The 24,005-nt window shown below is 35.5% G+C and overlaps 1 protein-coding gene across 3 annotated transcripts; it reads left to right on the top strand.

Moving 5' to 3' along the window:
- The first annotated feature begins 507 nt into the window (after positions 1-507).
- Positions 508-22,986, top strand: TSEN15 (tRNA splicing endonuclease subunit 15). Of its 3 annotated transcripts, none has more exons than XM_030818758.1 (5): positions 508-741; positions 3,189-3,270; positions 3,564-3,699; positions 20,939-20,976; positions 21,606-22,986. In XM_030818758.1, the coding sequence occupies exons 1-5, from the start codon at positions 607-609 to the stop codon at positions 21,710-21,712; spliced, it is 498 nt and encodes a 165-aa protein (XP_030674618.1). In that variant the 5' UTR covers positions 508-606; the 3' UTR covers positions 21,713-22,986. The 3 variants fall into 3 exon arrangements, with proteins under 3 accessions (XP_030674618.1, XP_030674617.1, XP_012357527.1); XM_030818757.1 differs by having other exon boundaries at positions 20,939-21,080; XM_012502073.2 differs by lacking the exon at positions 21,606-22,986 and having other exon boundaries at positions 20,939-21,581.
- The last annotated feature ends 1,019 nt before the right edge of the window (positions 22,987-24,005 follow it).

Here is a 24,005-nt window from a genome sequence, read left to right as displayed (position 1 = left end):
TTCCCATTTCACTCACAGTAAATTAAAAAATACTTAAAATGTGCTACTCTGCCTGTCTGAAACTCCTCATCCTTGGCTTCCAGATCACATGCTTATGCTACTTTGTATCCTACCTTTCTGAACACTCATTCAGCAACTCGTGTTTCCTCTAATCCTGAAACGTGGGTCCACCCTGAAAGTATGGTTCTACTTTAAAGTTCTATGTCAGGGCACTGAGTAAGGCTTTTCCCGTTCCCAGCAATCAGAAACCAGGACCCCACTGCTGAAGGCAAAGAGGACGTATGTATCCCCCAACTTTCTCAGAGAGTTATCGGCAGCACTGACTTAAAGAGGATTAAGAGCTTCTGGGCGCAGGCTACTCTTTAATATTTTTCACGCTAGAATTTGCTCAGATTTGAATAAACGCAGAGCGAAACTAGAGAGCGTTCGCGCAGGTTCTAGCTACCTTGGTCAGAAGGAGGGGCTGATGCAACTTTCCTCCCAGTTTCTGAGCTCTCTCGCACGGCAGCTGCGAGCCTCGGGGAAGCGGAACCCACAGGCTCGCGCGCCGCTGCTTCTGGCCGGGCGCGGGTCGTGGTGCACCACGGGAGCGCTGCACCGGCCGGCATGGAGGAGCGCGGCGATTCCGAGCCGACCCCCGGCTGCAGCGGCCTGGGTCCGGGAGGTGTTCGCGGCTTTGGCGACGGCGGCGGAGCTCCCTCGTGGGCCCCCGAAGACGCCTGGATGGGCACTCACCCTAAGGTCAGGAGGCGCGAGAGGAGCAGGGCGCCGTCCAGGCCCCTAACCCAGGCAGAACCCCCAGGCAGCTCTCTTTCTTTCTTCCTCAGTGGGAGAGCTGAGGACGCGCGCCACCCTCACCGAGGGGGACCGGTGTGCACAACTGCCAGCCTCAGGCAGCATCGGTTTTGTTTGTTTAAACAAGTCGCACTATCTCAACCCCCTAGCCAAAGCCATTCTGGAACTGAGAGCCAGACGGTAACTCCGCCCCTCTCAAGCCAGCGATCCCTAATAAGCGCTCCACTAGTTTTGCTGTCTAGGTAAATCCCCTTTGGGGGATAAGTTTATTTAATCCTCACGGTAACCATGCAAGACAATTTGTGGGCGATGGATAAGATCTGGGGGTCCATAGTGATAAAGATTTAAGCACAGTCACGTTTACGCTTAGCCTTGGGCCCAGAGTGCATCTTTATTTTGCAAAGGTGCAGATTCCTAATATTTCGGATTTCTTCGAAAGTTTGAGTAGGTTCTTGCTCAAAGCAGAGCTACTCACATTTTGCGTGCATTTTTCTAGATTAGCAGCAAGCGAGATCAAGATAGTCCCCCGCTTGCTTCTGCTTGAGACATTACTGCCTTGTACCAGTAAGGTTCCAAGCGGTGAATAGACAGTGAATGGAGATGTGGGTTTTGTAAGAATCTCAAAAACTGGTCTCTATGGTACTTTAACAGAATTGCACACTTCTGCTAGAGAGCAATAATTGATAATCATCTAAAAAGAGCCAAGAAAAAATTTGAAGGTATAAGTTTGAAGAGTTAACCTTTTTCAGCTTCTCTTGCTTAATTTTATCTTCCTACTCTGTCCCCTTCATCCTCCCAAAAGCTGAGAAAAAGAAACAATAGCATGGAAATAATATTTAGTGCCCTTTTAGGGAAACAATAGCATGGAGAGGCAGCATATTGGTTAGGCGCATGAACTCAAAATCAGACTCAGTTTAAATCTTGATTCTGTCACTTATCAACCTTGTGATTTGGGACAAGTTGCTTGATCTTATTATGCCTTAGTTTCCTCAGCAGAAAAATGGGGATATTAATAGTCCATACTTACTTGTAGGGTTGTTACAGGATTAAATTAATGAATATTTGTAAGCCATTCAACATACAGAAAGCACTATATAAGTACTTAATAAGTGAAACACTAGTAACAACTTTTTAAAACCTTATCTAGATTTGGTGGTGTTATTCAGTTTATATACTTGTAGATTGTTTTCTTTTTCAAGTTAATGGCTACATACACCTTGACCATCAAATCTTCCCTTTTGATTTCTCTTCTTGAAGGATCAAATTAATTTTTAAAAGAAAAAGAACAGAAGTAATAAAATAATAGGGGGTGTTTGTTTTTCCACTTTCACCTTTCTGTTAATTTAAAAATTATGTAGTTTCATCCAGTAAAATGGTACCAGATTTATTATCCCCAAACACACTTTTATTTTATTATTCTCCTGCTTAGAAATCCTCAGTGTTTCCATACTGATAAAATCACACGTTTAGCTTGACCACCAAGGCCTTGTAACCTGGCTCAAAATTATGTTTTGGGTGTTATTTTCAAAACATGTTTGAAGTCGACAACTAATTAACCCCTGTCCTCCTGAACCTGTACGGTTACAGTGAAGCTGATGGGAGAATGTGACTTTAGACCTGTCCCATGCAGGTCTGCTAATAATTCAACTCAGCATTAGCCGTGCATATCCACCTAGTCGCTAGCATAGCTGGGCAGCCTCAGAATTCTGCTGCAGGTATAGGCCCCTGAAAAATATTCCCCTTATGCTGACCAGTAGTCTGAAAGAAGCAGCTTTCTCTAGTTCCTTGTCAATTCCTTTTAAAAAATCTACTCTTAAAGTGAGAAAGAGTGGGTAGAGAGGCTGGGACTGATACTCTAGCAGATTCTCTCCATATGCAAATAAGAGGCTAGGGAAATACACAGTACCCACTAACATGTCCCAGTACAAATTTTATTAAAAAGGTTTCTCTATTGCTGGCAGATAGTTGAAGGTATGTGGCTTAATCCCACCTTTGTGTAATTACTTGCAGTATTACTCTACTTCTCCACTTACTTAAATCATAATGTTCCTCAGTGCTCAACTTGTATCCCATCCCACCTCTGCTATAAAGCTTTCACCAGTCCCTCTGAGTAGAGCTCTTCTGACCGGCTGTGTCTTGTTTTTTATTCCATTTACATGGTTTTTAATCACTTACAGTCATATATTGTTATTTGCCTAACAATTTTAAGTGTGCATGTATTTAACAATTGCAAGTTCTTCAGAGACAGAGATAAGATCTTATATTGCCTTTTAACTTCCACTATACCTAGAAGAATTTTATAGATTATATACGCTTGATGACTACTTGATGATTGGAAGAAAATATTAAATAATTTTTCCTTCTCAATTTGACAATTATATTTTAATTTTCAGTATTTAGAAATGATGGAATTAGATATAGGAGATGCCACCCAAGTTTATGTAGCATTCTTGGTTTACCTGGACCTCATGGAAAGTAAGTTGTTTGTTTATATTGTTTTGTTATTGGGACTGTGGTAGGGATTTGGGGGGGTTGGATTGGGATATAGCATTCTTAACATAATAAGCAATCTTTTATGCATTTGCTGTTAATTTTGCAATTTATTTATTTACATTGGGAATTGTTGAGTAACAGAAACTACTAGAAAAGCAAAGACAGGAGGTAGTGTTATGAGTGATATTTGTTCAACTGAGTATTAGGTAGAAGTTTGGAGTTTTTATTTTTTGTATTTAATAAACATTATTGTCCATTCAATGATGCTCTTTCAGGCAAAAGCTGGCATGAAGTAAACTGTGTAGGATTACCAGAACTCCAGCTCATCTGCCTTGTTGGTACTGAGATAGAAGGGGAAGGGTTACAGACTGTGGTGCCTACCCCCATCACTGCTTCCCTCAGCCATAACAGGTGAGCAGGTGATTTTGGTCTAAGTTCCTTTCCCGAGTAAAGCAGTAGGAAACATTAAACATAGTAATATAATATTTTTAAAGAAATTTAGGATACAGGGTTCATAGCTTTACTCTTGGCTATTTGAGGAATAAGTTAAATATGAGTGTTGTATTCGGCCATTCTTGCATTGCTATAAAGAAATACCTGAGACTGAGTAATTTCTTAAAAAAAAAAAAGAGGTTTAAGTGGCTCATAGTTCTGAAGGCTTTACGGTAAGCATGGTGCTGGCATCTACTTGGCTTCTAGGGAGGCCTAAGGAAGCTTATAATCATGGAGGAAGTTCGTGAAGCAAGAGCAGGCACATCATATGGCAAAAGCAGGAGTGAGAGAGAGTGTTGAGGGGGAGGTTCCACACACTTTTAAATGACCAGATCTCACGAGAACTCATTGTCCTGAAGACAGCACCTAGCCATGAAGGATTTACCCCTATAACCCAAACATCTCCCACCAGGCCCCACCTCCAACATTGGGGATTACAGTTCAACATGGGATTTGGGCAGGAACAAATATACAAAGTATATCAAGCATTCAACAAGTATTTATTTAGCACTTACTCTATGGTCAGTACTTTTTCAGAGACAGTATGTATGGTAGAAATATTTATATTCTTGGTAAGGAAGCAAGACCATTACATATGAAATAACAGATGTTATAAGATGTAGCATGTAATACAAATTATACTTTATATAGGAGTTGGTGAAAAGCATGATTAACATGCAAGTTGAAATCAAATTTTCATGTAGCTTTTTTTAAAAGCTTTAAAAAAAAGACTTTTCTTTAGGACCTTTTTTTAAAAAGCTTAGGTACACAGCATTGGATTAAACATGTCTTTGTTTCATGACATACTCTCATTATTAGTTCATGCTTGGTTTTTATTTATTTACTTAGTTATTTTTAATAATGTAATAAGTATCTCTGTACCCATCACCCAAAGCAAAACTAGATTCTTGACAATAACTAACATCTAATCTTATAAGTCCCTTCCTTAACGTGCTTTCACTGACCTGAGGTAACTGTCATTCTGAATTCCATGTACATTGGGAATTTTTAAATTTTAGATGTTTTTAACTTTAATTAAAAAATTTATCTTTTAAGGCTGACCTTATACACTTAATATTATCTTGCTAAAATTCATCCATTCTTGTGCATTTTTTGAGCTGCCACATAACATTCCATTGTGTGATTATACCACCATTTTCACATCCACTCCTTCGATGATGGAGTATTGCTAATGTTTAACTTTAGGAGATAATTTCAAACTATTTTCAAAGTGGTTGCCTCAATTTACTTTTCACCTGCAGTCTAAATAAGGTCCTTTGGAGCTGTATTGTCTCTCACATTTAGTATTGTCAGACTTTTAAATTTTTGCCAGCGGAATGGATTATTCTCATTGTGGTCTTAATTTACATTTCCCTTATTACTCATAACACTGAATATTTCTTTATATATGTATTATTTATAAGAAATATCTGTTCATATCTTTTGCCTGTTGGGTTGTTTTTAGTTTTCTCATTGACTTGTATGAATTCTTTATATATTCTTGACCCTAATAGTTTTTTGATTGTGTTTTCCAGTTTTTAAATCTGTCTTTCACTGTCTTAAGATGTCTTTCAATAAATAAAGTTCTTAATTTGAATACAATCATATTTATCCATCTTTTATAATCAACGTCTTTGTGTCTAGTTTAAGAAATATTTTCTATCTAATGGTCTAAAAAATGCTCACTTATATTTTCACTAAGAGTTCTATTGTTCTTGTTGTTTTTAATGGTGTGAGAGGAGGTTAGGGATACCATTGTCATGTGGATAACCACTTTTTCTACCTCCATTTACTGAATAGTTGCTCCTTTCCTCACTATCTGACATATGACTTCTGCTATTTTCCAAAGTTCCAAACATGCATTAATTTGTTTCTGGGTTCTCTATTATATTCCATTAGTCAGTTTATCTGTCCTTTTTCCAATACCACATCTCTTAATCACTTGCTTCGTAAGAAGTCTTGGTATCTGGTTAGCAAGCCTCCCTTACGCATTTCTTCTTTAGAAGCTGTGGCAGGCAGCTTCTAAGATGGCTTCTTCTAATTCTGGTATTCACTCCCTTATGTAACTCTCTTCCCTTGAGTGTGACCTGGACTCAGTGACTTCTTTCTAATGAATAAAATCTGGCAAAAATGATGGAATGTCACTTCTAAGATTAGGTTACAAAAGACTGTGGCTTCTATCTTGGGTACTCTCTCTTGCTTGCTATAAAGGAAGCCAGCTGCCATGTGAACTGTCCTACAGAAAGTCTGAAAATAGAAAAGAGATGGCAATTATTGATGGAGCAAGATTCTTGAGAGATGAGGAAGGATGGATTCAAGAGGATAGTGGAAGAGAGTAATATTGAGCATGTAAAGGGGAGCTGTAAACCTTTGAGAGTGGGATATGGGAGGAATGAACAAAGGAAAACACAGCTCTATTTGGGTGGCATGTAAGTAGGGAAAAGAGCAGAGCCTCTTAAATTCCAGCATGAATACTGTTGATGAATACTTACATTTTTTCTAGCTGACTATGACTGAATACATAGCAGTCTAGTAGAAAGAGCCCCAGACTATAAAGTCTTAAGACCTGGGTTCTAGTCTTGGGACTGACACTTAACATTTTGTTTGATATTTAGCAACACACCTAATTTCTCTGGGTTTCAGTTTTCTTGTCTTTTTTTGTTGTTGAGGGATTTAGATTACCAGTACATGCAAGATCCCTTCTAAATTAAAGCTGCTGTAACTGGTTATTTTCATTGTGCATATTTCATAAAGCCATATTAAACTAAATTTGCAGATTTCTGTGAAGTATTTTTTGGATTTATGATTCATAATGACAATTGTTTTTTAATATGTCAGTCTATTCATATGCTTCTTTGAGAAGCTCCTTACTGTGGAGTTTTTTCTGTGTTTGAGAATTACAAATAGTTGTTAGCATTGACATCAGATTTAATCACTAGTACTTTCCGGTTTTTACTAGCATGATTTCCAAGCCATCCTATATCCAAGAGTCTTAATTCATTCCTCAGAACTCATTACTTCTGTCTTTTAATTATTGTAACAAATGTTGTCCTAGCTAGTATTAATGTTATGTTATTTGTTTGGACAAGGAGCTACTATTTGAAACTAACCTGCATTTATTCCTAAAAAATAAAATTAATGAAAGCAATAGCCTATTTTAATCAAAATCATTTCATAAGTCTAGAAGTACAAATTTGTTTCCATTGTTAATTTCTAGTATTTTCCAAGTGGTAATTAATGCTTTTTTAGCTTGAATGGCTAAAGCTTGTTTTCTTCTTCAAGTAGAATTAGTTGGAATGATAATTTGGTAAGCCATTTTGATGCTCTTGCATTTAATGACTGAGAGAGCTTAAATCTTTATGTCTTGTTTTTATATAAATATTCCTAACTATATTATACAGTAGAATACTAATATAGAATATAGCTCAAATGAGGCCTGATACATACTAGATTTATATGCCTTTTAGTGCATAACATTTTCTCAACTCAAACTATGCAAATAACTTTTTAACAAATGGAAATGTGTGTGTGTATATGTGTGTATGTGTGATTTCATTACTCAGTCTTTAACAGGGCAGTCTTTTAGGTAGTAGGCATACTTTTATCTATTTTTACTTTTGGTGTATTTTATAATATGTTATATATCTAACAGTAATGCTGCAATTCCAGCCTTTCATAGTTAATGTGGGAATTTTTCTGTGTTAGTAACACAGAGAAGAAAATGATTGATGTTGAGTCTCTGATAACCTTGTATAACAAAGAAATTCATTGGGACATGTCCTGAAAGTATTTGGTGGGAAGATGTGAGGGTAACTCATCATGAAAGAAAAAATGCTTTTTATTTAAGAGGGAAAACAGCTTTTACTTATTCAGTGATAAAACGTCTACATAAATTAATGATTCTGTTTTCACTGTTAAATATTATTATTTATCAGATAATATTGTTTGGGCTTTTTGGTCTTAACAATTACTTATTGAGTGACTCTTATGTGTCAGGCAATGATCTAGCTGCTGGGGATACCATGATAACAAATACTTTCATGACCTCCTCATGAAAGTAGTATTCTAGCACTGAATATTTGCTTAGAAAATACATTTTTTTTTTTTGGTAATTGTTGGGTGGAATCTAAAAAAACAGAATTGCCCTTTGTTCAGATATTTAATTGAATGTGTGATTTGGGACTGCCTTCACTTATTTTGTAGGTAGATAATTGAATGACAAGTATTATGGAGTACTGATAAGTAGTTTAACGGGGATATGTACAAAATTATGTCAAAACCCAGAGGAAGGACAGGAAAAGTCTCTTTATCCAGTAAGAGACCATGGTTTAGTAGGGCAACTGCAAGTAATTAAGCATGACTGCCTACCTAGCATGGTGTCTAGTCAGAGTAGGTGTCTAGTAATATTCCTTAAGGCAGCAAATGAATAAATGAATGAATAAAATTTCAGAGAAAAGAGGGAAAGGATGGAAAATTAGATGGGAAGGTTTATTTAGATTATGAAGGCCATCACTGTTTTTACTTTTTTGCTATTACTAATGGTATTCTAATGAATAGCCTTGTGAGTACCTCCTTGTACTCATGTATGAGAGTTTTCATAAGAATAGCTGGGACATTTATGCCTTTATACCGTCTTTTTTTTTAAGACAGATTCTGGCTCTGTTGCTCAGGCTGGAGTGCAGTGGCATGATCTCGGCACACTGCAGTCTCCGCCTCCTGGGTTCAAGTGATTCTCCTGCTTCAGCCTCCTAAGTAGCTGGGATTACAGGCATGCACTACCATGCCCAACTAATTTTTTGTGTTTTAGTAGAGACAGGGTTTTACCTTATTGGCTAGGCTGGTCTCGAACTCCTAACATCAAGTTATCTGCCCACCTTGACCCCCCAAATTCTGGCATTACAGGTGTGAGCCACTAGGCCTGGCCTATCCCTTCATCTTTACTGGTTATTGCTAAATTGTTTTCAAAAGGATTATTACCAGTTTACACTTGGACTTGCAATGTGTAAGTTTTCACAGACTGGGAGAAGATTTATAGCATGTGCATAACTGACAAGTTAATTTAGAATTAGCTTCTGTGACTTCAGGAAAAAAATCCCAGTGGGAAACATGGGCAAAGAATATGAACAGGCAACTCACAGAAGAGGAACTCAAATGCTCAAATATGTTTGTAAATGAAGGAATTACAAATGTAAAATGTGTTTGTCTGTGGTTTGTCTTAACTTTGAAGAAGACTTGCAGACAGTTTGTTTTTATTGTTTGACAGAAATAAGGTACTATTTAATGGGGAACTTTTGAACAGAACTACAGCTAGCACTTAGAGAGTCTTTGAACAATTTAGGAAAAGGAGCTCCCTCTCCACATACAAAGAAAAATGTCTCTTCACTAAGGTTCAAGGCTTGGCGAACAGTGAAGGCCAGATTTTAGATCCACTTGTGCCAGATACCCTTGTGCAAAGCACAATCTGCATATCTGTACATGATGCCCTGCCCCTGAAGCATGTCTGTGGAGTCTTAGGTTTCCACAAAGAACACTGTGAAAATTACTGCTAAATGAGTGGTGTCATTGAAGGGCTTTAAGCAAGGAAGTGAGACTATTGTTTATTCTATGTGGTTTTAAGAATACTTTGCATTTGCAGAGAATGTTATAGAATTTCAAAGTATTTCAAAATATTTTTACAAGTAGACTTTCATTAAATCAGCACCAAAATCCCTAGTGGTATACAGGGTGTTTGTTTTATCGTTAACTTTACATACAAAAAGCTGAGGTTAAAAGTATATTTTTATTTGTACCCCCACTTTTTCCAAAAGATAATACAAGATTAAGTGAGCTGTACCATGGTCTCAGCCTCACAGCTATTAGAGTTTCTCTTGCTTTATTGGTTTTTAAAAAGATTTTATTGTAAATGAAACTAGATACGGAAATCCACACGATACCAATGTATAAATTAATGAGTTATAAGGCAAACATCTAGAACTCTTGTAATTATAACTAAGTCAAGAAATAGAACTTTTCTAGGCACCCCACAAACTTTTCAATGTGCCCCATCCCAATCATAATCTTTCTTCCCCCAAAAAATAGCCATTATTCTTTGTTTTATAATAATAATGGGCTTTGGCCCATATATTGTTCCCAGGACCTCTTAGCACTAATTTGTCTTTTGACTCTCACTCAAGAAAGAATGTTGGAATATCACTGGTGAGACTGATAATATTATCAGGAATATTAGTTTTATGTTTAAAAATACCCTGCCAACTTTAGTACTCTATTGTTAGAAACAAATTACTTGCCACATACTATACAACCAACCTCAGCACACCAGTTGTAAATCACCATTTTAGACTGTGCTTCTTAGCTGCTTGAATATAGTGCTTTAAAAAATGCTTTGTATTCCTCAAAAAACCTTATAACATTTTTATTAGTAGGAGAGTTGGGTAGCATACATAGCTGTAGAGCCAGAGGAGTTGGCAGTTTGCTGGAGCTACAATTTCTTATTATTTACAAAGAGCATATAGCACATAAGGCCTGATAACTGTCTCTTTTATTGAAGGAGACAAATTTTATAATCTGTTGTTTGTAAAACTGGACCAAACTCTGTCATTTACATAGTTAACTACAACTTAGTTACAAAATATTTCCCTAGTGATGACAAATAGTCCCACTGTTTCAGTCACCACTTGACTGTTATGTGGCAGAGTGGCATGTATATTTATATGGTTTATTATTTATTTTATGGTGTATATGTATTTTCTGCCTCCTTAAAAGGTAATTGTTCTAGGGAGTGTTTAATGTTATATCTGTGTGCTTTTCTAAGAATGCCTGAACAGTTTTTAGTGTCTGCTTCCCACTTACTTTCCCAGGCTTTAGACCTGGTGATTTTGTTTACATACTTTCTGACAAGAGTGTCGACAGATTCCATTACAGGGTGAATGTGTATTTGAATGACTGTGAGTGAATGCATTACTTTGAGCACAAGTACGGTTTGTGATTAGTGTTTTCTGTAAAGCAGTTATATATGATATGTGATCACAGTTAAAACACTTTGTCATATTTTTCAAGCTTCAGAAGGTCTTCTGTGTAATAGTCCTTATGAAAATATTGATTTAATGTTATTCCCTGATCTGTAATGGGAGAATAAAATTGATAAAGTGCCCATTTCTGATTATCTAGTGGGAAAATTTTGCTGATGGAGTATGAAGTAATTAATTGCTAGTGTTTCTTGTTTCTCTCATCTAAAAATACTTCCTAAAGCTAATGTAAAATAATTTTTAGTTTGCATTATAATGCCCTATTAAGTTGTATATTTGCATGGTATCCATATGGAGAGTACTCTAGATTGTTTCTTTGCTAAACTGAATCTAAGGAATACATGAAGCAACTTTGGTAAATGACTGTAGAGGTACAGTTTGCTCAGACACAGCAATGATATAAAATCATATTCATAGATACACAGAGATGAAAGAGATCTGATGGATTTAAAGATGAGACAACAAGAGGAATACTAACTAAAACTAGTGACCTATCTTTTTCAGTGCTAAGATTGCAAATGAAGTCAAATTTATGTTCAGATAGCCTGATTAGCTTCACTTTGGACCACCTTGGGTCCGTTGGTATTTATTGAGTGCCCTAAATGGTAGAAGTATACTATACTGAAATTAGGATAATAGTATTACAATTTTCTGTAATAGTAGTAGTACTACAGGTAGTTGCAAATGGGAAGATATCTTAAATGACTTATACAGGGACTCAAATTATAAGGGAAAAAATGGTTTTCTAGTCTTTAACTACTGGTAGGGTTTTTTTTTGTTTGTTTGTTTTCCCCCTCATAGACCCTATGTCACCTCCCAATTCTAATGTAAATTTTGTTTCTTCAGTAAGATATAAGAGGTGGGAAAACCTTAGCTGACGTATTTTAAGCTCATCTGTGGTTATATGTAAGTTAAAAAAAAAGCTGAGCGAAGTGAAATGTCTTACACAATTATAAAATCCAGGCACAGTTAAGATACAGCTTTCTGAAACTATTAATCTCCTTTTTTTTCCCCAAAGGATTGTAGTTCCTTCCTTAGTAATACGTGAATCATTCATCCTTTCAAACCTGACTAAATTATAAATGGTTCTTTCTTCTCAGTGTCAGAGAAGAATAGTGGATGGGAGAATGGAGCCTTTCCCATCACCATTTTGTTCCCCTAGGACCACAAATAGTGGCATTTCTTTTGTTGTTATTGTTTCGTGGCAGTTGGTTACCTTTCTAAACTGAATACACTCAGCCATCTTATCTGAGGCAAAAATATTTCAAAAGTTCTTCCTGGCATCTGCATATTACTTGAGAAGTTTAGAAAAAGATGTAAACATTCCATATACCAAATTGCTCCTCTGCAAGCTTAGCTACCATGAAGCTAAAAGTCTAAGAGCTTTTAAAAGTTGGTTTGAATAAAATTATTTTGGCAAGAGTATTGTACAGTTAAAGGAATTTATGCCTTAAGAGAAGTGAAAATAATTCTGTGCACATTAGAAATGAATGTCAGAGCCAAAGTTAGGATTCCTAGCCTGTGGTGATTTGCTTAATCTGATGCTTAGCTTATTAATGCATATCATATCCTATTTCCTTCAATGTTGTTTTCAAAAGAATGTACTCTCTTTTCCTCATACATTGAATCCGATGAATTTTAGTTATTTTTTCTTTGTCAGAATTAATTTTTCCCAATATAGCTTTTAAAGACTGTCAATAGTAATTTTTCTTTTTTTAAAGGACATGATTACTTTAAAGAACATTTTATTAGCTGTTTGTATTATCACAGCAGTAACCCAGATAATATAAATGGATGAATTATTTATTTTTAAATCCATTGCCTTCGTGTTTTCATGGGGAGAAGAAAAAAATTAATATTTTAAAATCCTGAGATGTGTAGGGAAAATTAAAAATTTATTTACTGTTCTTACCCATCACTAAAAATGTTATAAATGTATTTGATTATACTTTTTATTTAAATATAATGAATATAAACATAATTATATACTACATAGAGGCAAAATTTGGTTTTAGGATAGAATAAAAAGGTAAATTGCAAATTATTCCAGTATTTTCTAAGTTGCTTATTTATTTATTGGCTGCCTGGGCTCATGGGGTACAAAATATTATAGGCTTTGCCTACAAGATGCTAACAGTCTGGAGCTGAGATGGACAGTCATTTACATCCAGTGTGATAAACATAATGACAGATACATACAGGGTACTGAGGAAGACCACAGAGGGAGGAGACCTAACTTCGACTGGTGGGATAAAGAGACGAGAGAGTCTGGGAAAACTTACTGGAGGACAAGATGTTTGAAATATGCAAGAACAAGGAACAAGGATGGGAATGGATGCCCTGGTTAAAGTAATAACATGAGCAAGGTATTGAGGGCTGAGAGGGCCTGAAATTTGCCAATAGTTCATTATGACTGGGTATGTAGTAATGGCAGAGAGAGTACCTGCCTGCAGTTGGTGAGAAAGCCCTAGATTGGTGTGGCGTGGGTGGAGAAGGAGTGAGTATGTGTGATACGAGAGATGGGAATGATGGGAAAAGGAGGGGAGGAAAGGAGAGACAGACATAGAAAAAATATGAAAAAACAAACAGACAACTCTCCTCCTGGGAAGTAACAGTTCAGGAGAAGCGACCTTTTAAGGATTAAGGAAGTCAAAGGTAAGAGAAAGTTAAATCAAGAGTTTTGCCACTACAAAATCTGTAGGAAGTCCTGAAACAAAGGTGAGAAAACTATTTGAGTCAGAATATTAGGAATCGTAATGCTTGTTTCTGTTTTCTGTAATGGATACCAATTACAATGTGCAAATCTGTAAGGATATAGATGTTTAGCTATTAATGCAAGAACCTAATTTGGGGATTTGAGGAGGTTAAGTAACTAGGGCTTAGTCATCTGAGCTTTTCTCTTCATTATACTCACTCCCTAAGCAGCCTTATCTGGTTCTAAGGTTTTAAATATCATCGATATACTGATGACTCCCAAATTTTTATCTCCATCTCAACCTCTTCCATGAACCTCAGACTCATATATGTAACTGCCTACTTGACATCTCCACTGTGATCTAAAAAAGGCATCTCAAATTAGCATGTCCAAAAAGAAGTCTTGATTTGCTCCTATACTTTCTCCTTCTGTAGTTTTCTTTATGTCAATAAATGGCAACTCTATTCATTCTGAAGCTCAGGCCAAAAAGCTGAGAATCATTTTAAAATGTATACACACACACACACACACACACACACGTTATTTTTTAGGCCAATTTTAGATTTACAGAAAAAATTGAGCAGATAGTACAGAGATTTCCCATCTAAGTCCCAGTCCAGCACAGTGTTTCCCCTGTTATTAACATCCTTGTGTTAGTATGGTGCATTTGTTACAATTAACCAATATTCATACATTATTAGTATTATTAACTGAAATTTGTCATTTACACTAGGGTTTATTCTTTTTATTGCACAATTCTATGGATTTTGACAAATGTGTAACGTCATGTATTCATCATCACATACAGAATAGTTTCAGTGCCATAAACATACCCTATGCTTCATTTATTCATCCCTCTCTTCACCCCCAAACACACCCCTGGCTGCCACTGAACTTTTTACTTTCTGTGTTGTTTTGCCTTTTCCAGAATGTCATATAGCTGGAATCATACAGTATGTAGCCTTTCAGATTGGCTTTCACTCAGCAATATGTATCCTTGCTAGCATGGCATTTTGGGTTTTAGCTACCCTAGTGGGCACACAATGGCATCTCATTGTTCTTTTAACTTCTTGCAGTTTCCTAATGACATATGATGTTGAGCATCTTTTCATATGCTTATTTGCCACCTGTATATCTCCTTTGGTGAGGTGTCTGTTCAGATTTTTTGCCCATTTTTAAATTGGGTTTTCTTTTTGATAAGTTTCAAGACTTCTTTGTATATTTTGAATGCAAGTCCTTTATCAGATATGTGTTTTACAAATATTTTCTCCCAGTCCATGGCTTATATTTTCATTCTCTTAACGTTGTCTTTTGCAGAACAGAAGTTTTAAATTTTAATAGAATCTGATATAATTTTTTTTCTGGATCATGCATTTGGTATTTTATCTAAAAACTCATCACCAGATCCAAGGCATCCTATTTCGTCTTCTAGAAGTTTTATAGTTTTGCATTTTACATTAAGGTCTGTGATCCATTTTGAGTTAATTTTTATGAAGGATATAAGGTCAGTGTTTAGACTGATTTTTTTCCAGGTGAATATCCAGTTACTCTAGCACCATTTGTTGAAAAGATGTTTCTTCATCAAATTGCTTTTGTGTTTTTTTTTGTCAAAGATCAATTGACTATTTATGTGGGTCAATATTGAGCTTTCTATTCTATTCCATTGACCTATTCATCTATTCCTTAACCAATACCACATGGTCTTGATTACTGTAGCTTTACAATAGGTCTTTTTTTTTCTTTATGTGATTTTTTTAAGACAGGGTCTCACTCTGTTGCCCAAGTTGGAGTGAAGTGGCACGATCTCGGCTCACTGCAAACTCTGCCTCCTGGGTTCAAGTAATTCTCATGCCTCAGCCTCTCAAGTAGCTGGGACTACAGGTGCATGCCACCACACCTGGCTAATTTTTGCATTTTTAGTAGAGACAGGGTTTCACCATGTTGGCCAGGCTGGTCTCAAACTCCTAACCTCAAGTGATCCACCTGCCTTAGCCTCTTAAAGTGCTGGGGTTACAGGTGTGAGCCACTGCCCGGCTTGTAATAGGTCTTAAAGTCAGATAAAATCAGTCCTCTCACTTTGTTCTTTAACATTTTGTTGGATATTCTGACTCTTTTGCCTTTCCATATCAATTTTAGAATCAGCTTGTCAATATCTACAAAACAACATGCTGGGATTTTGAATGGGATTGCACTTACTATAGATCACATTGAGAAGAATTGGTATCCAGGAACATGGACCATCTCTCCATTTGTTTAGATCTCCTATGATTTCTTTCATCAGAGTTTTACAGTTTTCCTCACATGGATCCTATAAATATTTTGTTAGATTTATACCTAAATATTTATCTTTTATGATGCTAATGTAAATGGTTTGTTTTTAATTTCAAATTCCAATTGTTTATTGCTGATATGTAGGAATACAGTGGACTTTTGTATATTATCTGTGTATACTGTAACCTTGCTATAATCTCTTAGTTTTTATTCTTCCATTTTCTCATACCCCCAAATTAATTTATCAGTAAACCCTGTCAGTTCCTTAAAATTACATCCAGAATCTGTCCATTTCTTCCACTTACACTACAACTGTTACCACTCTGGCTTAAGCTGCTATTATCTCACCTCCTGGACCTATTAAGTGGTCCTCCTTTAAAACACTTGATATATTAATGCTACTCAACATATTTCGTATTTGGTTTTCTTTGATTATCTACTGTCTGTTTTCTTCCACTAGAAAGTAAGTTCCCTGAAAGTGGGAACTTTGTTTTGTTTATTGGTATATCCCTGGGGTCTAACCTGGTACCTGGTACATGGTGCTAAGTAAGTATTTGTTGAAAGACTGGGTAAGCTATCTTAGGCTACTGTGTTCCTGCAGCGGAGACTTCCTAATTAATACCTTAAAGAATGTAAGAATATACTGTAAGCAACCTTTTAAGAGTTTCCAAAAAATTAGAATGTCTGCAAAATCTGCCAGGCACAGTGGCTCACGCCTGTAATCCCAGCACTTCAACGTGGCGAAATCCTGCCTCTACTAAAACTACAAAAAATTAGCTGGGTGTGGTGGTGTGTGCCTGTAGTCACAGCTACTTGGGAGGCCTAGTGAGGCAGGAGAATCACTTGAACCCAGGAGGTGGAGGTTGCAGTGAGCCAAGATCACACCACTGCGCTCCAGCCTGGGTGACAGAGCGAGACTCTCTCAAAAAAAAAAAAAAAAAAAAAAAAAAAAAAAAAATATATATATATATATATATATATATACATACATACACACATATGTATGTATCTGCAAAGTCCATCCACTTGCAGGATTTATCACCGTTTTCCACACTTTGCATTGTAACCTGCCAATGTTACGAATAGCCTCTTTACTTTTTAGTTGAATTTTTTTCATTTATATTCTCTGTGCCCTTTCACCCCTCTTTTTCCCTAGTGCCTCGGGAAAAGGACTTATATTAATTCTGGAGTAGAGGGTTACTAGAACTAGTTCTTTCTTTAGAACATCTCTGAAGATATTCTTAGTTATGAGATTTAATCCTCAAATGCTACATACTTTCTTGAAGGACCGTCCATTATTATTTCCCTGTAATTGAAAAATATTTCCACTTTCTGAAAGCATAATCCTTATTACAAATTCATTTAATGACCACTATTTTATTTGAGTCCTAAAGTCTCATAACTGCAAAATGACTTCTGTCATTTGGCTTCTCTGCATATTAGGATGTGTGTCCTCACCTCACCTCTGTTAGAAATCTGCTGCTGGTGAAACCCCCAATTCTGGCAGCTTCTTTTAACTGATACAGCATTTTTTTTCTCTTACCCTTAAAAAAAAGCTTGCAGTTCATTACAGAATGACTTCCCACTGGAGTGGATAGCTTGATTGTTCAGTAAACCCCCTTGGAATTTTAGCTGCCTTGATTTTTTACTAGGAAGGGGCATTGGCATGGATTTCAAGGAGGTGGCCTGTTATCCCTGAAACTTTTCTTTGGGACTGAGCCTGTGGATGAATAAGGCTTCTTTGGTGCCTCTGACACCAACTTAATTTTGCATTATGTTTCAGAGTTGCATTATGGCATGTCATTCCCTTATATCATGAGGCAAATCAAGGAATTATTCCCTTTTACTAATAAGGCTATAGCATATATTATTTGGCCACATTGAAGAGGATAGGAGATACTTTCTATGGGTTGAAATTAATACTACTTTTAACCCATGATACATTCTATTTCAATAGCATTTGAAGTTAAAAGTAATGTGGTCTTCAACTTCTTGTCCTCTGTGTAAATCTCCAGAGATTACTTAGTCTCTGTTTTAGAATCATTACAGAAAAATCAATGCTAAGATTTATGGAAAGCATTTAAATAGCTTGGACTAAAGGTATTAGCCAAATAGTGTTAACTGTATTTGCTTCAGGCTTGTTTTCAAGTTAGCTATATGAAGCTCTGGAATCACTTTTTTTCAGTACACAGAGCTCCTCTATGAACAGTTATGAGAAATAAAAACCTGTTGTGCGCATCAAATTTTGTTGCTGTTAATAAATAGCTATTATTATTGATATATATTTTTCTTTAGGTGGGATTTTTCCCTTTAAATATAACTGAGTTTAAAACTTGAAACTGTTAGTATTAATACATAGGTTATATTTTTCATAGGTTGATTTCTATCCAATATGAACTATAAAGAATTTTATCGTTTATTGTTGTAGATTTGTGTGATGAAACATACAATATTTCCAATATCTTCACAATATTTTTCCAAAGAACTGAGCTATTAAAATTTATACATGTAAGGAAACATTCTGTCATTTCTAAAGTAAGATTTCAAACCATAAGCTTGTTAGAAATTAAGTGAGATTATAGTATTCTGGTGATACTTAAATGTTCTTGGGATCTTTACAATCATATGTGTTTTTTTACAAACTTCAGAATCTTTTGTTACTGTTATTATTAATAGATTGAGAAAGTATAACCTGTTGACTAAAAGGCAAAGTAAACATTTTTAAGATTTAATGCAGTATCCTATAATGGAAACAAACAAGAAAAGTCTTGTTCTTGTTTGTTGAGGAAAAGATGATGGCTTTGCTTTAAACATACTTGAAAAATCGACTAGAAGAGATCCTGAGCAAGAAACTGTGTAAGACTTCTGGAATGTACTTTGAGTAACAGAGGCAGATAAACTATTTTATTCTGTTACTACTGAGAAGATTCACTGGTAATTCACAATTACCCTGCCCCCTCCAACCAAATACCATAAACAAGGCCTCAGAAATGGGAACTTCCATTTCATTTTTGACAGTGATTTCTCTCAACTCTGAAAACAAAACCCCTTTTACAACGCTGAGTTAGTTTTCAAATGTTAGGGTTTCCTGCATGGGTATTTGGGGAAAGTATGAAAATGTTTTGCTGCTTACATCAAAGAACTCTGGAAACAGATATAAAATGAGAATAGAAAAAGAGTAGTGAATAAGATGGAAATTTCTATTCTAAATTTCAATATATGGGCTAGAATTCCCATATAGTTTTCCTTAGTGAACACCCTCCCGACACACACATACAAACACACCTTCTGATTTAAATAACATTTTATCTTCAGAAATGGAAAATGTGTAAAAGTTGTGTTAACAGGCTTCCTTCTTGTCTGTGTCCCATTCTCATCACAGTCTACCAGTTAGGGATGTTTAGAGAAATTTATCTTGCGGCATTGAAGTGCTTTATGTGCATTATATATTGGGTTTTATGTATATTGCATACTGCGAAGTAATCATGGTACATGCTGACAACAAAAGATGTAGATAAGTTAAAATTTTAGTTGATCCATTGTCTGTTTCTTCTTTTCCATCTTTGTAGAAAAAAATTAATTCAAGATGGACAGCTTATAAAAATTGATCTTTTTCTATTATTATTAATTTAGATATTGGTGTGCCACTTTTGAAGAAGGAAAACACTTAGCTACACTAAAAGATTTGCATTGAAGAAGCAATTGTGATATGCCTTTTATCACAGTGTGATTTCCCATCAGTGCTGAGTAATGAAGTTTCTGATTAATATCTATCGTTGCTTTATCAGAATATCTTTCTCTAAAGTAAATCATTCTTATGAATAAGAATCTAGCTAGTTGTAATGCAGTTCAGCATAGGTGGAAATAATTTTTTAAGGACTAAGTCAATTTCTGGGATTCAGACTGTTTCAGGAAATAAACATTTTCTGTATTTCCACTAATGGCACAGTGTACCTTAGTATGTTTGGGTTAGTATTCAGTTTTAGCAATAATCATGGAGGCAGGGGTATCTGTAAATATTGTATCCCAATTTGCAAGGTACAAAGCTGTATATATACTACATAATATGACCACTTGACAGTTTATGAAGTCTTTTCATATATACCATTTAATTGATTCGTATAATAATCTTATGTGTAGACATAAAGGTGTACTACTCTCTTCATTTCAAGTATCCTTGAAAAGACTTTCTCCATTGAATTGCCTTTGTATCTTTGTCAAAAATCAACTGACCAGGCTTATAGCACGTTAAGAAGTAACTTATATGACAGTATTAACACAAAGGATGGAGGAAGGAATGAAGCTGTATTGGAGTAAACAATGACACCAGACAGTTATGTGAAGAAATGAAGAATACCAGGAATATTAAATATGTGAATGTAAAAGACCCTAATATATTTTCCTTTCTCCTCTTAACTTTATAAAAAGAAAATTATTTAAACTAATAATTATAACACAATATTACTGGGTTTAAATATATAAACATATGACAATAATAGCATAAAGGAGGAGGAAAGGAATAAAGCTCTGTTGGAGCAGTTTCTATATTTTTTAGAATCAAGTTAGTATTAAGCTGAGAGAAATTGTGATAAACTAAAATGCAATAGTAATCTCTAGAGTCATCACTAAGAAACTCAAGAAACCATAGTAAAAAAAATACATTAATTAAAATGGTGTACTAGAAAATACCTATTTAATAGAAAAGAAGGTGATAAAGGAGGGTGAGAGGAAGAAAAAAGACATGTGATATATAGAAAACAAATAGCTAAATGGCAGGCATGAATCCAACCATACCAATGTTAATTTTAAATTTGAATAAACACTCAAAAGGGCAGAGATTGTCAGATTAGATATAAAAACAAGATCCAACTATATGCTATCTATAAAAGGTACACTTCAGATTCAGAGACGACAATTTTGGGAAACTGTCAACTATTTCTATACCATTCTCTTTCCTTTCCTTCTGTGATTCCAATTATGTGTATGTTAAACTTAATTTGATACTATACCAGAAGCCTCTGATGTTATTTTTTAAAATTATTTTTTCTCTTTGTACTTCAGTTTGGTTTCTTGTGACCTGTTTTCAAGTTTTCTAGTGCTTTCTTCTGTCACATCTCATCTAATTGAGTGACTGCAACTCCTAAGTATATTGTGACTTTATTTTCAGGATAAGGGAGATCTTGAAGGCATCTCGAAAATTGCAAGGTGATCCAGATTTGCCGATGTCTTTTACTTTGGCCATAGTGGAGTCTGATTCTACAATAGTCTATTATAAACTTACTGATGGATTTATGCTGCCAGACCCTCAGGTCAGTTTTGAGGTAACTGACAGCAAGAAGTACAAAAACAGGAAAATTATGACATGATTTTAAGTGTGACTCATCATTCACAGAACTGACACTTTCTTTGCCATAGGGAAAATTCAAGAAAAAAAGTCTTGATTTTCATACCTCAGAAAATTGGTTATATTTTGTTCAAAGTAGCATGTTCCTAGTTATTTTTGCAAAAAAAATTGATTTCCTTACTCTTTGGAGAATTTCATGGTTTTCCAAAGTATTTTATGAAGTTATCATGCATTTAATTATTTAGTGAGTAACTGAGGTGGAATGTAAAGGCTAATAATAGTTGTAAGTAAAAAAACCCTTCTTTAAGAAATGTTAAATTGGTTAACATTTTGACAGGAACATTTTAATGAGATAAATGTGCTATATGTGATTTCTTTACATACTTTGTTGGTATAATTTGGATAATTACATTAAATATCTTTCTAATTTTGCTTTTGGATTACATTGTTTATCGGAGAAAAGTCCATCCTGATCTTTTTTTTTTTCCAGAATATTTCTCTTACAAGATGACATCTATGTTTCCTGATGCTTGTTTTATTCATACAAGATTGGATTTGAGACCCATCAGACTGCTTCATCTTTTATCTCAGAGATAGTCAGGGTTGACTTAGATAGTGAGGGTTGACTTCCCCATTCCATAAGGTTTTCATTCTGAAGAATAAAACTTCCCCAGGTAGAAGACTTTCTCCTTCTTAAAAAATATAGGGTGATTTCTTTAAAACTTTCTTATCTAGAGACAGTTTAATTACAGTTGTATACAGGTTTATGCCTAGGATGTATTCAGATGGGTGGGACCTGTGTGCTGCTTTTGTCATCCCACACTCAAAGTTGCCTCTTTTTTTCTTGCTGCCACTGCCAGCTCATTGTTGAGACTGCCATCTCTTTCTCTTGCTCAACTTTTCCCAGTGCCTTTTGGCTACTGCAGCTATCATAGAATGGAATTTTATGTATACCTTGTCACCTACTTCTGTTTACTTTTTCCTCTCCAGTAGAAAGTAAAAGATTTCTTTCAATTGGTCTTCCCATTGCAGTTACTGTTATTTCTGTTTTTTGGTTAACTTTAAGTGAAAACTCAAAACATGTTCATCCAGAGTGTAAACTTACGTGTCTTAAGTAACAGGGACCAGAGACATGTTACCTACAAGAGTTCTGGGCCATCCTTTTCATTCTTATCACATATCATAGCTTGAATATTACAACAGTATGGGAGAGAATCAACCATAAAAATGTCTTCATTAATTAGACCCAGGTATTCCACTTTTGTTAATGTCTCTCAAATTGTACAAAGTATGAAAAATTATATGCACAAAGATGTTCCAAATGACATTACTTTTAGTAGCCCAAATTATAAACCACTTTAGAGTTTGGGGTAAAGATTGGCAAACTTTTTCTATAAAGGGCCAGAAAGTAACTATTTTAGGTTTTTAAACCTACTGTCTCTGTCATAACTTGTCAACACTGGTGTATGAAGCACAAAAGCAGCCATAGACAATACATAAACAATATGGGCATGGCTTTGTTCCAGTAAAACTTTGTTTACAAATGTGGTGCCATAGTTTGCCATCCCTGGGTCTAGGAAATAGTCAATAAACAGATATATACAAATGGTACATAATGTACTTATTAAAAATTAGTAAAGAATATTATTAAAAACATGAAAATATTACATTAATTAAAAATTACAAATGGAAAAGTGTATGAGTGGGTGTAATCATGGCTGAAATAACAGACCAAGCATATGATAAAAAGATAACAAAGTAAATCAAATTACTAACTGGTTATAGTGGGATAGGAGGCAGAAAACGGATGACTTTGTCTTTTCTCAATGTTTTTATTTGTATTTTATAATAAAAATGTTTTAAAATTAAAAGGTGTCTTGAAATCTGTATTAGTTATCTATCATTGCAAAATAATATTACCACAAACATAGCAACTTAAAACAGCATACATTTATTATCTTATAGTTTTTGTGGGTAAGGGACCCGGGCAGAGATTAGTTGGGTCCTCTATGAGGCTACAGTCAAGGTATTGGGCAGGGCTCCAGTCTCATCTGAGACTTGACTGGGGAAGGGTCAGCTTTTTCACCTACATGGTTATTAATAGCCTTCAGTTCTTTGAGAGTGCTCAATGCTTATGTGCCATTGGCAGGAGGCCACCCTCAGCTCTTTGCCACATGGGCCATCTCAATATAACTGGTTGCTTTCTCAAAGCCAGCAAAGGAGAGTCTCAGCAAGATAGACCTTATAATCTTATATAATGTAATCACATACATCCCATCACCTTTGCCATATTCTGTTGGTTGAAAGCAGGTCATAGGTCCTGCCTACACACTAGGGTTTCATGGCTGATTAGGAAACAACAATAACAAGAATGGAAAAATGATGAAAATTAGGAACATCAGAAAATAGTATAAAGCATCATTCTTCATTTGTAGTCATTCCTGACTCCTTCCTTTGATGGTATTTGAATTTCACTTTTATTCTTGGTGAGAGGTCTCCATAACTCCCTCAGGCTCCCTCTGCTTCCCCAGAAGACGTGAAGATGGACCTATTCTGAACAATATGTGTTTTGGTGACTCTAGTGGAAAATTTGCAGGTCTAAGAATCCTAAAACAGTTTATGATAAATTCTTAGGGTCTCGATTTCTTAAGTCTCTCGTTTGATTCATGTTGAGGTCTTTCATTATAATTCTAGAAAAATAGCATTTTCAGAAAGAAGTGTAAGGATAATGTCAGATTTGTGTGTCGGATCTGTTGACCAGCGGGCTTCTATATAACTACAAAACCAAAAGTGTCTTTTGGGGTTGGCTGTGAAAGGTGCTTTCCCAACTCTTTAAACTAGGATTCAATCCTGCCGTATGTCTTGGGATGTTTACTCTATTTCAGAATGT

This window comes from Nomascus leucogenys, chromosome 9, assembly GCF_006542625.1.
Source record: "Nomascus leucogenys isolate Asia chromosome 9, Asia_NLE_v1, whole genome shotgun sequence".
NCBI classification, from domain to species: Eukaryota; Metazoa; Chordata; class Mammalia; order Primates; family Hylobatidae; genus Nomascus; species Nomascus leucogenys.
This window is presented reverse-complemented; position numbering and strand designations above follow the sequence as displayed.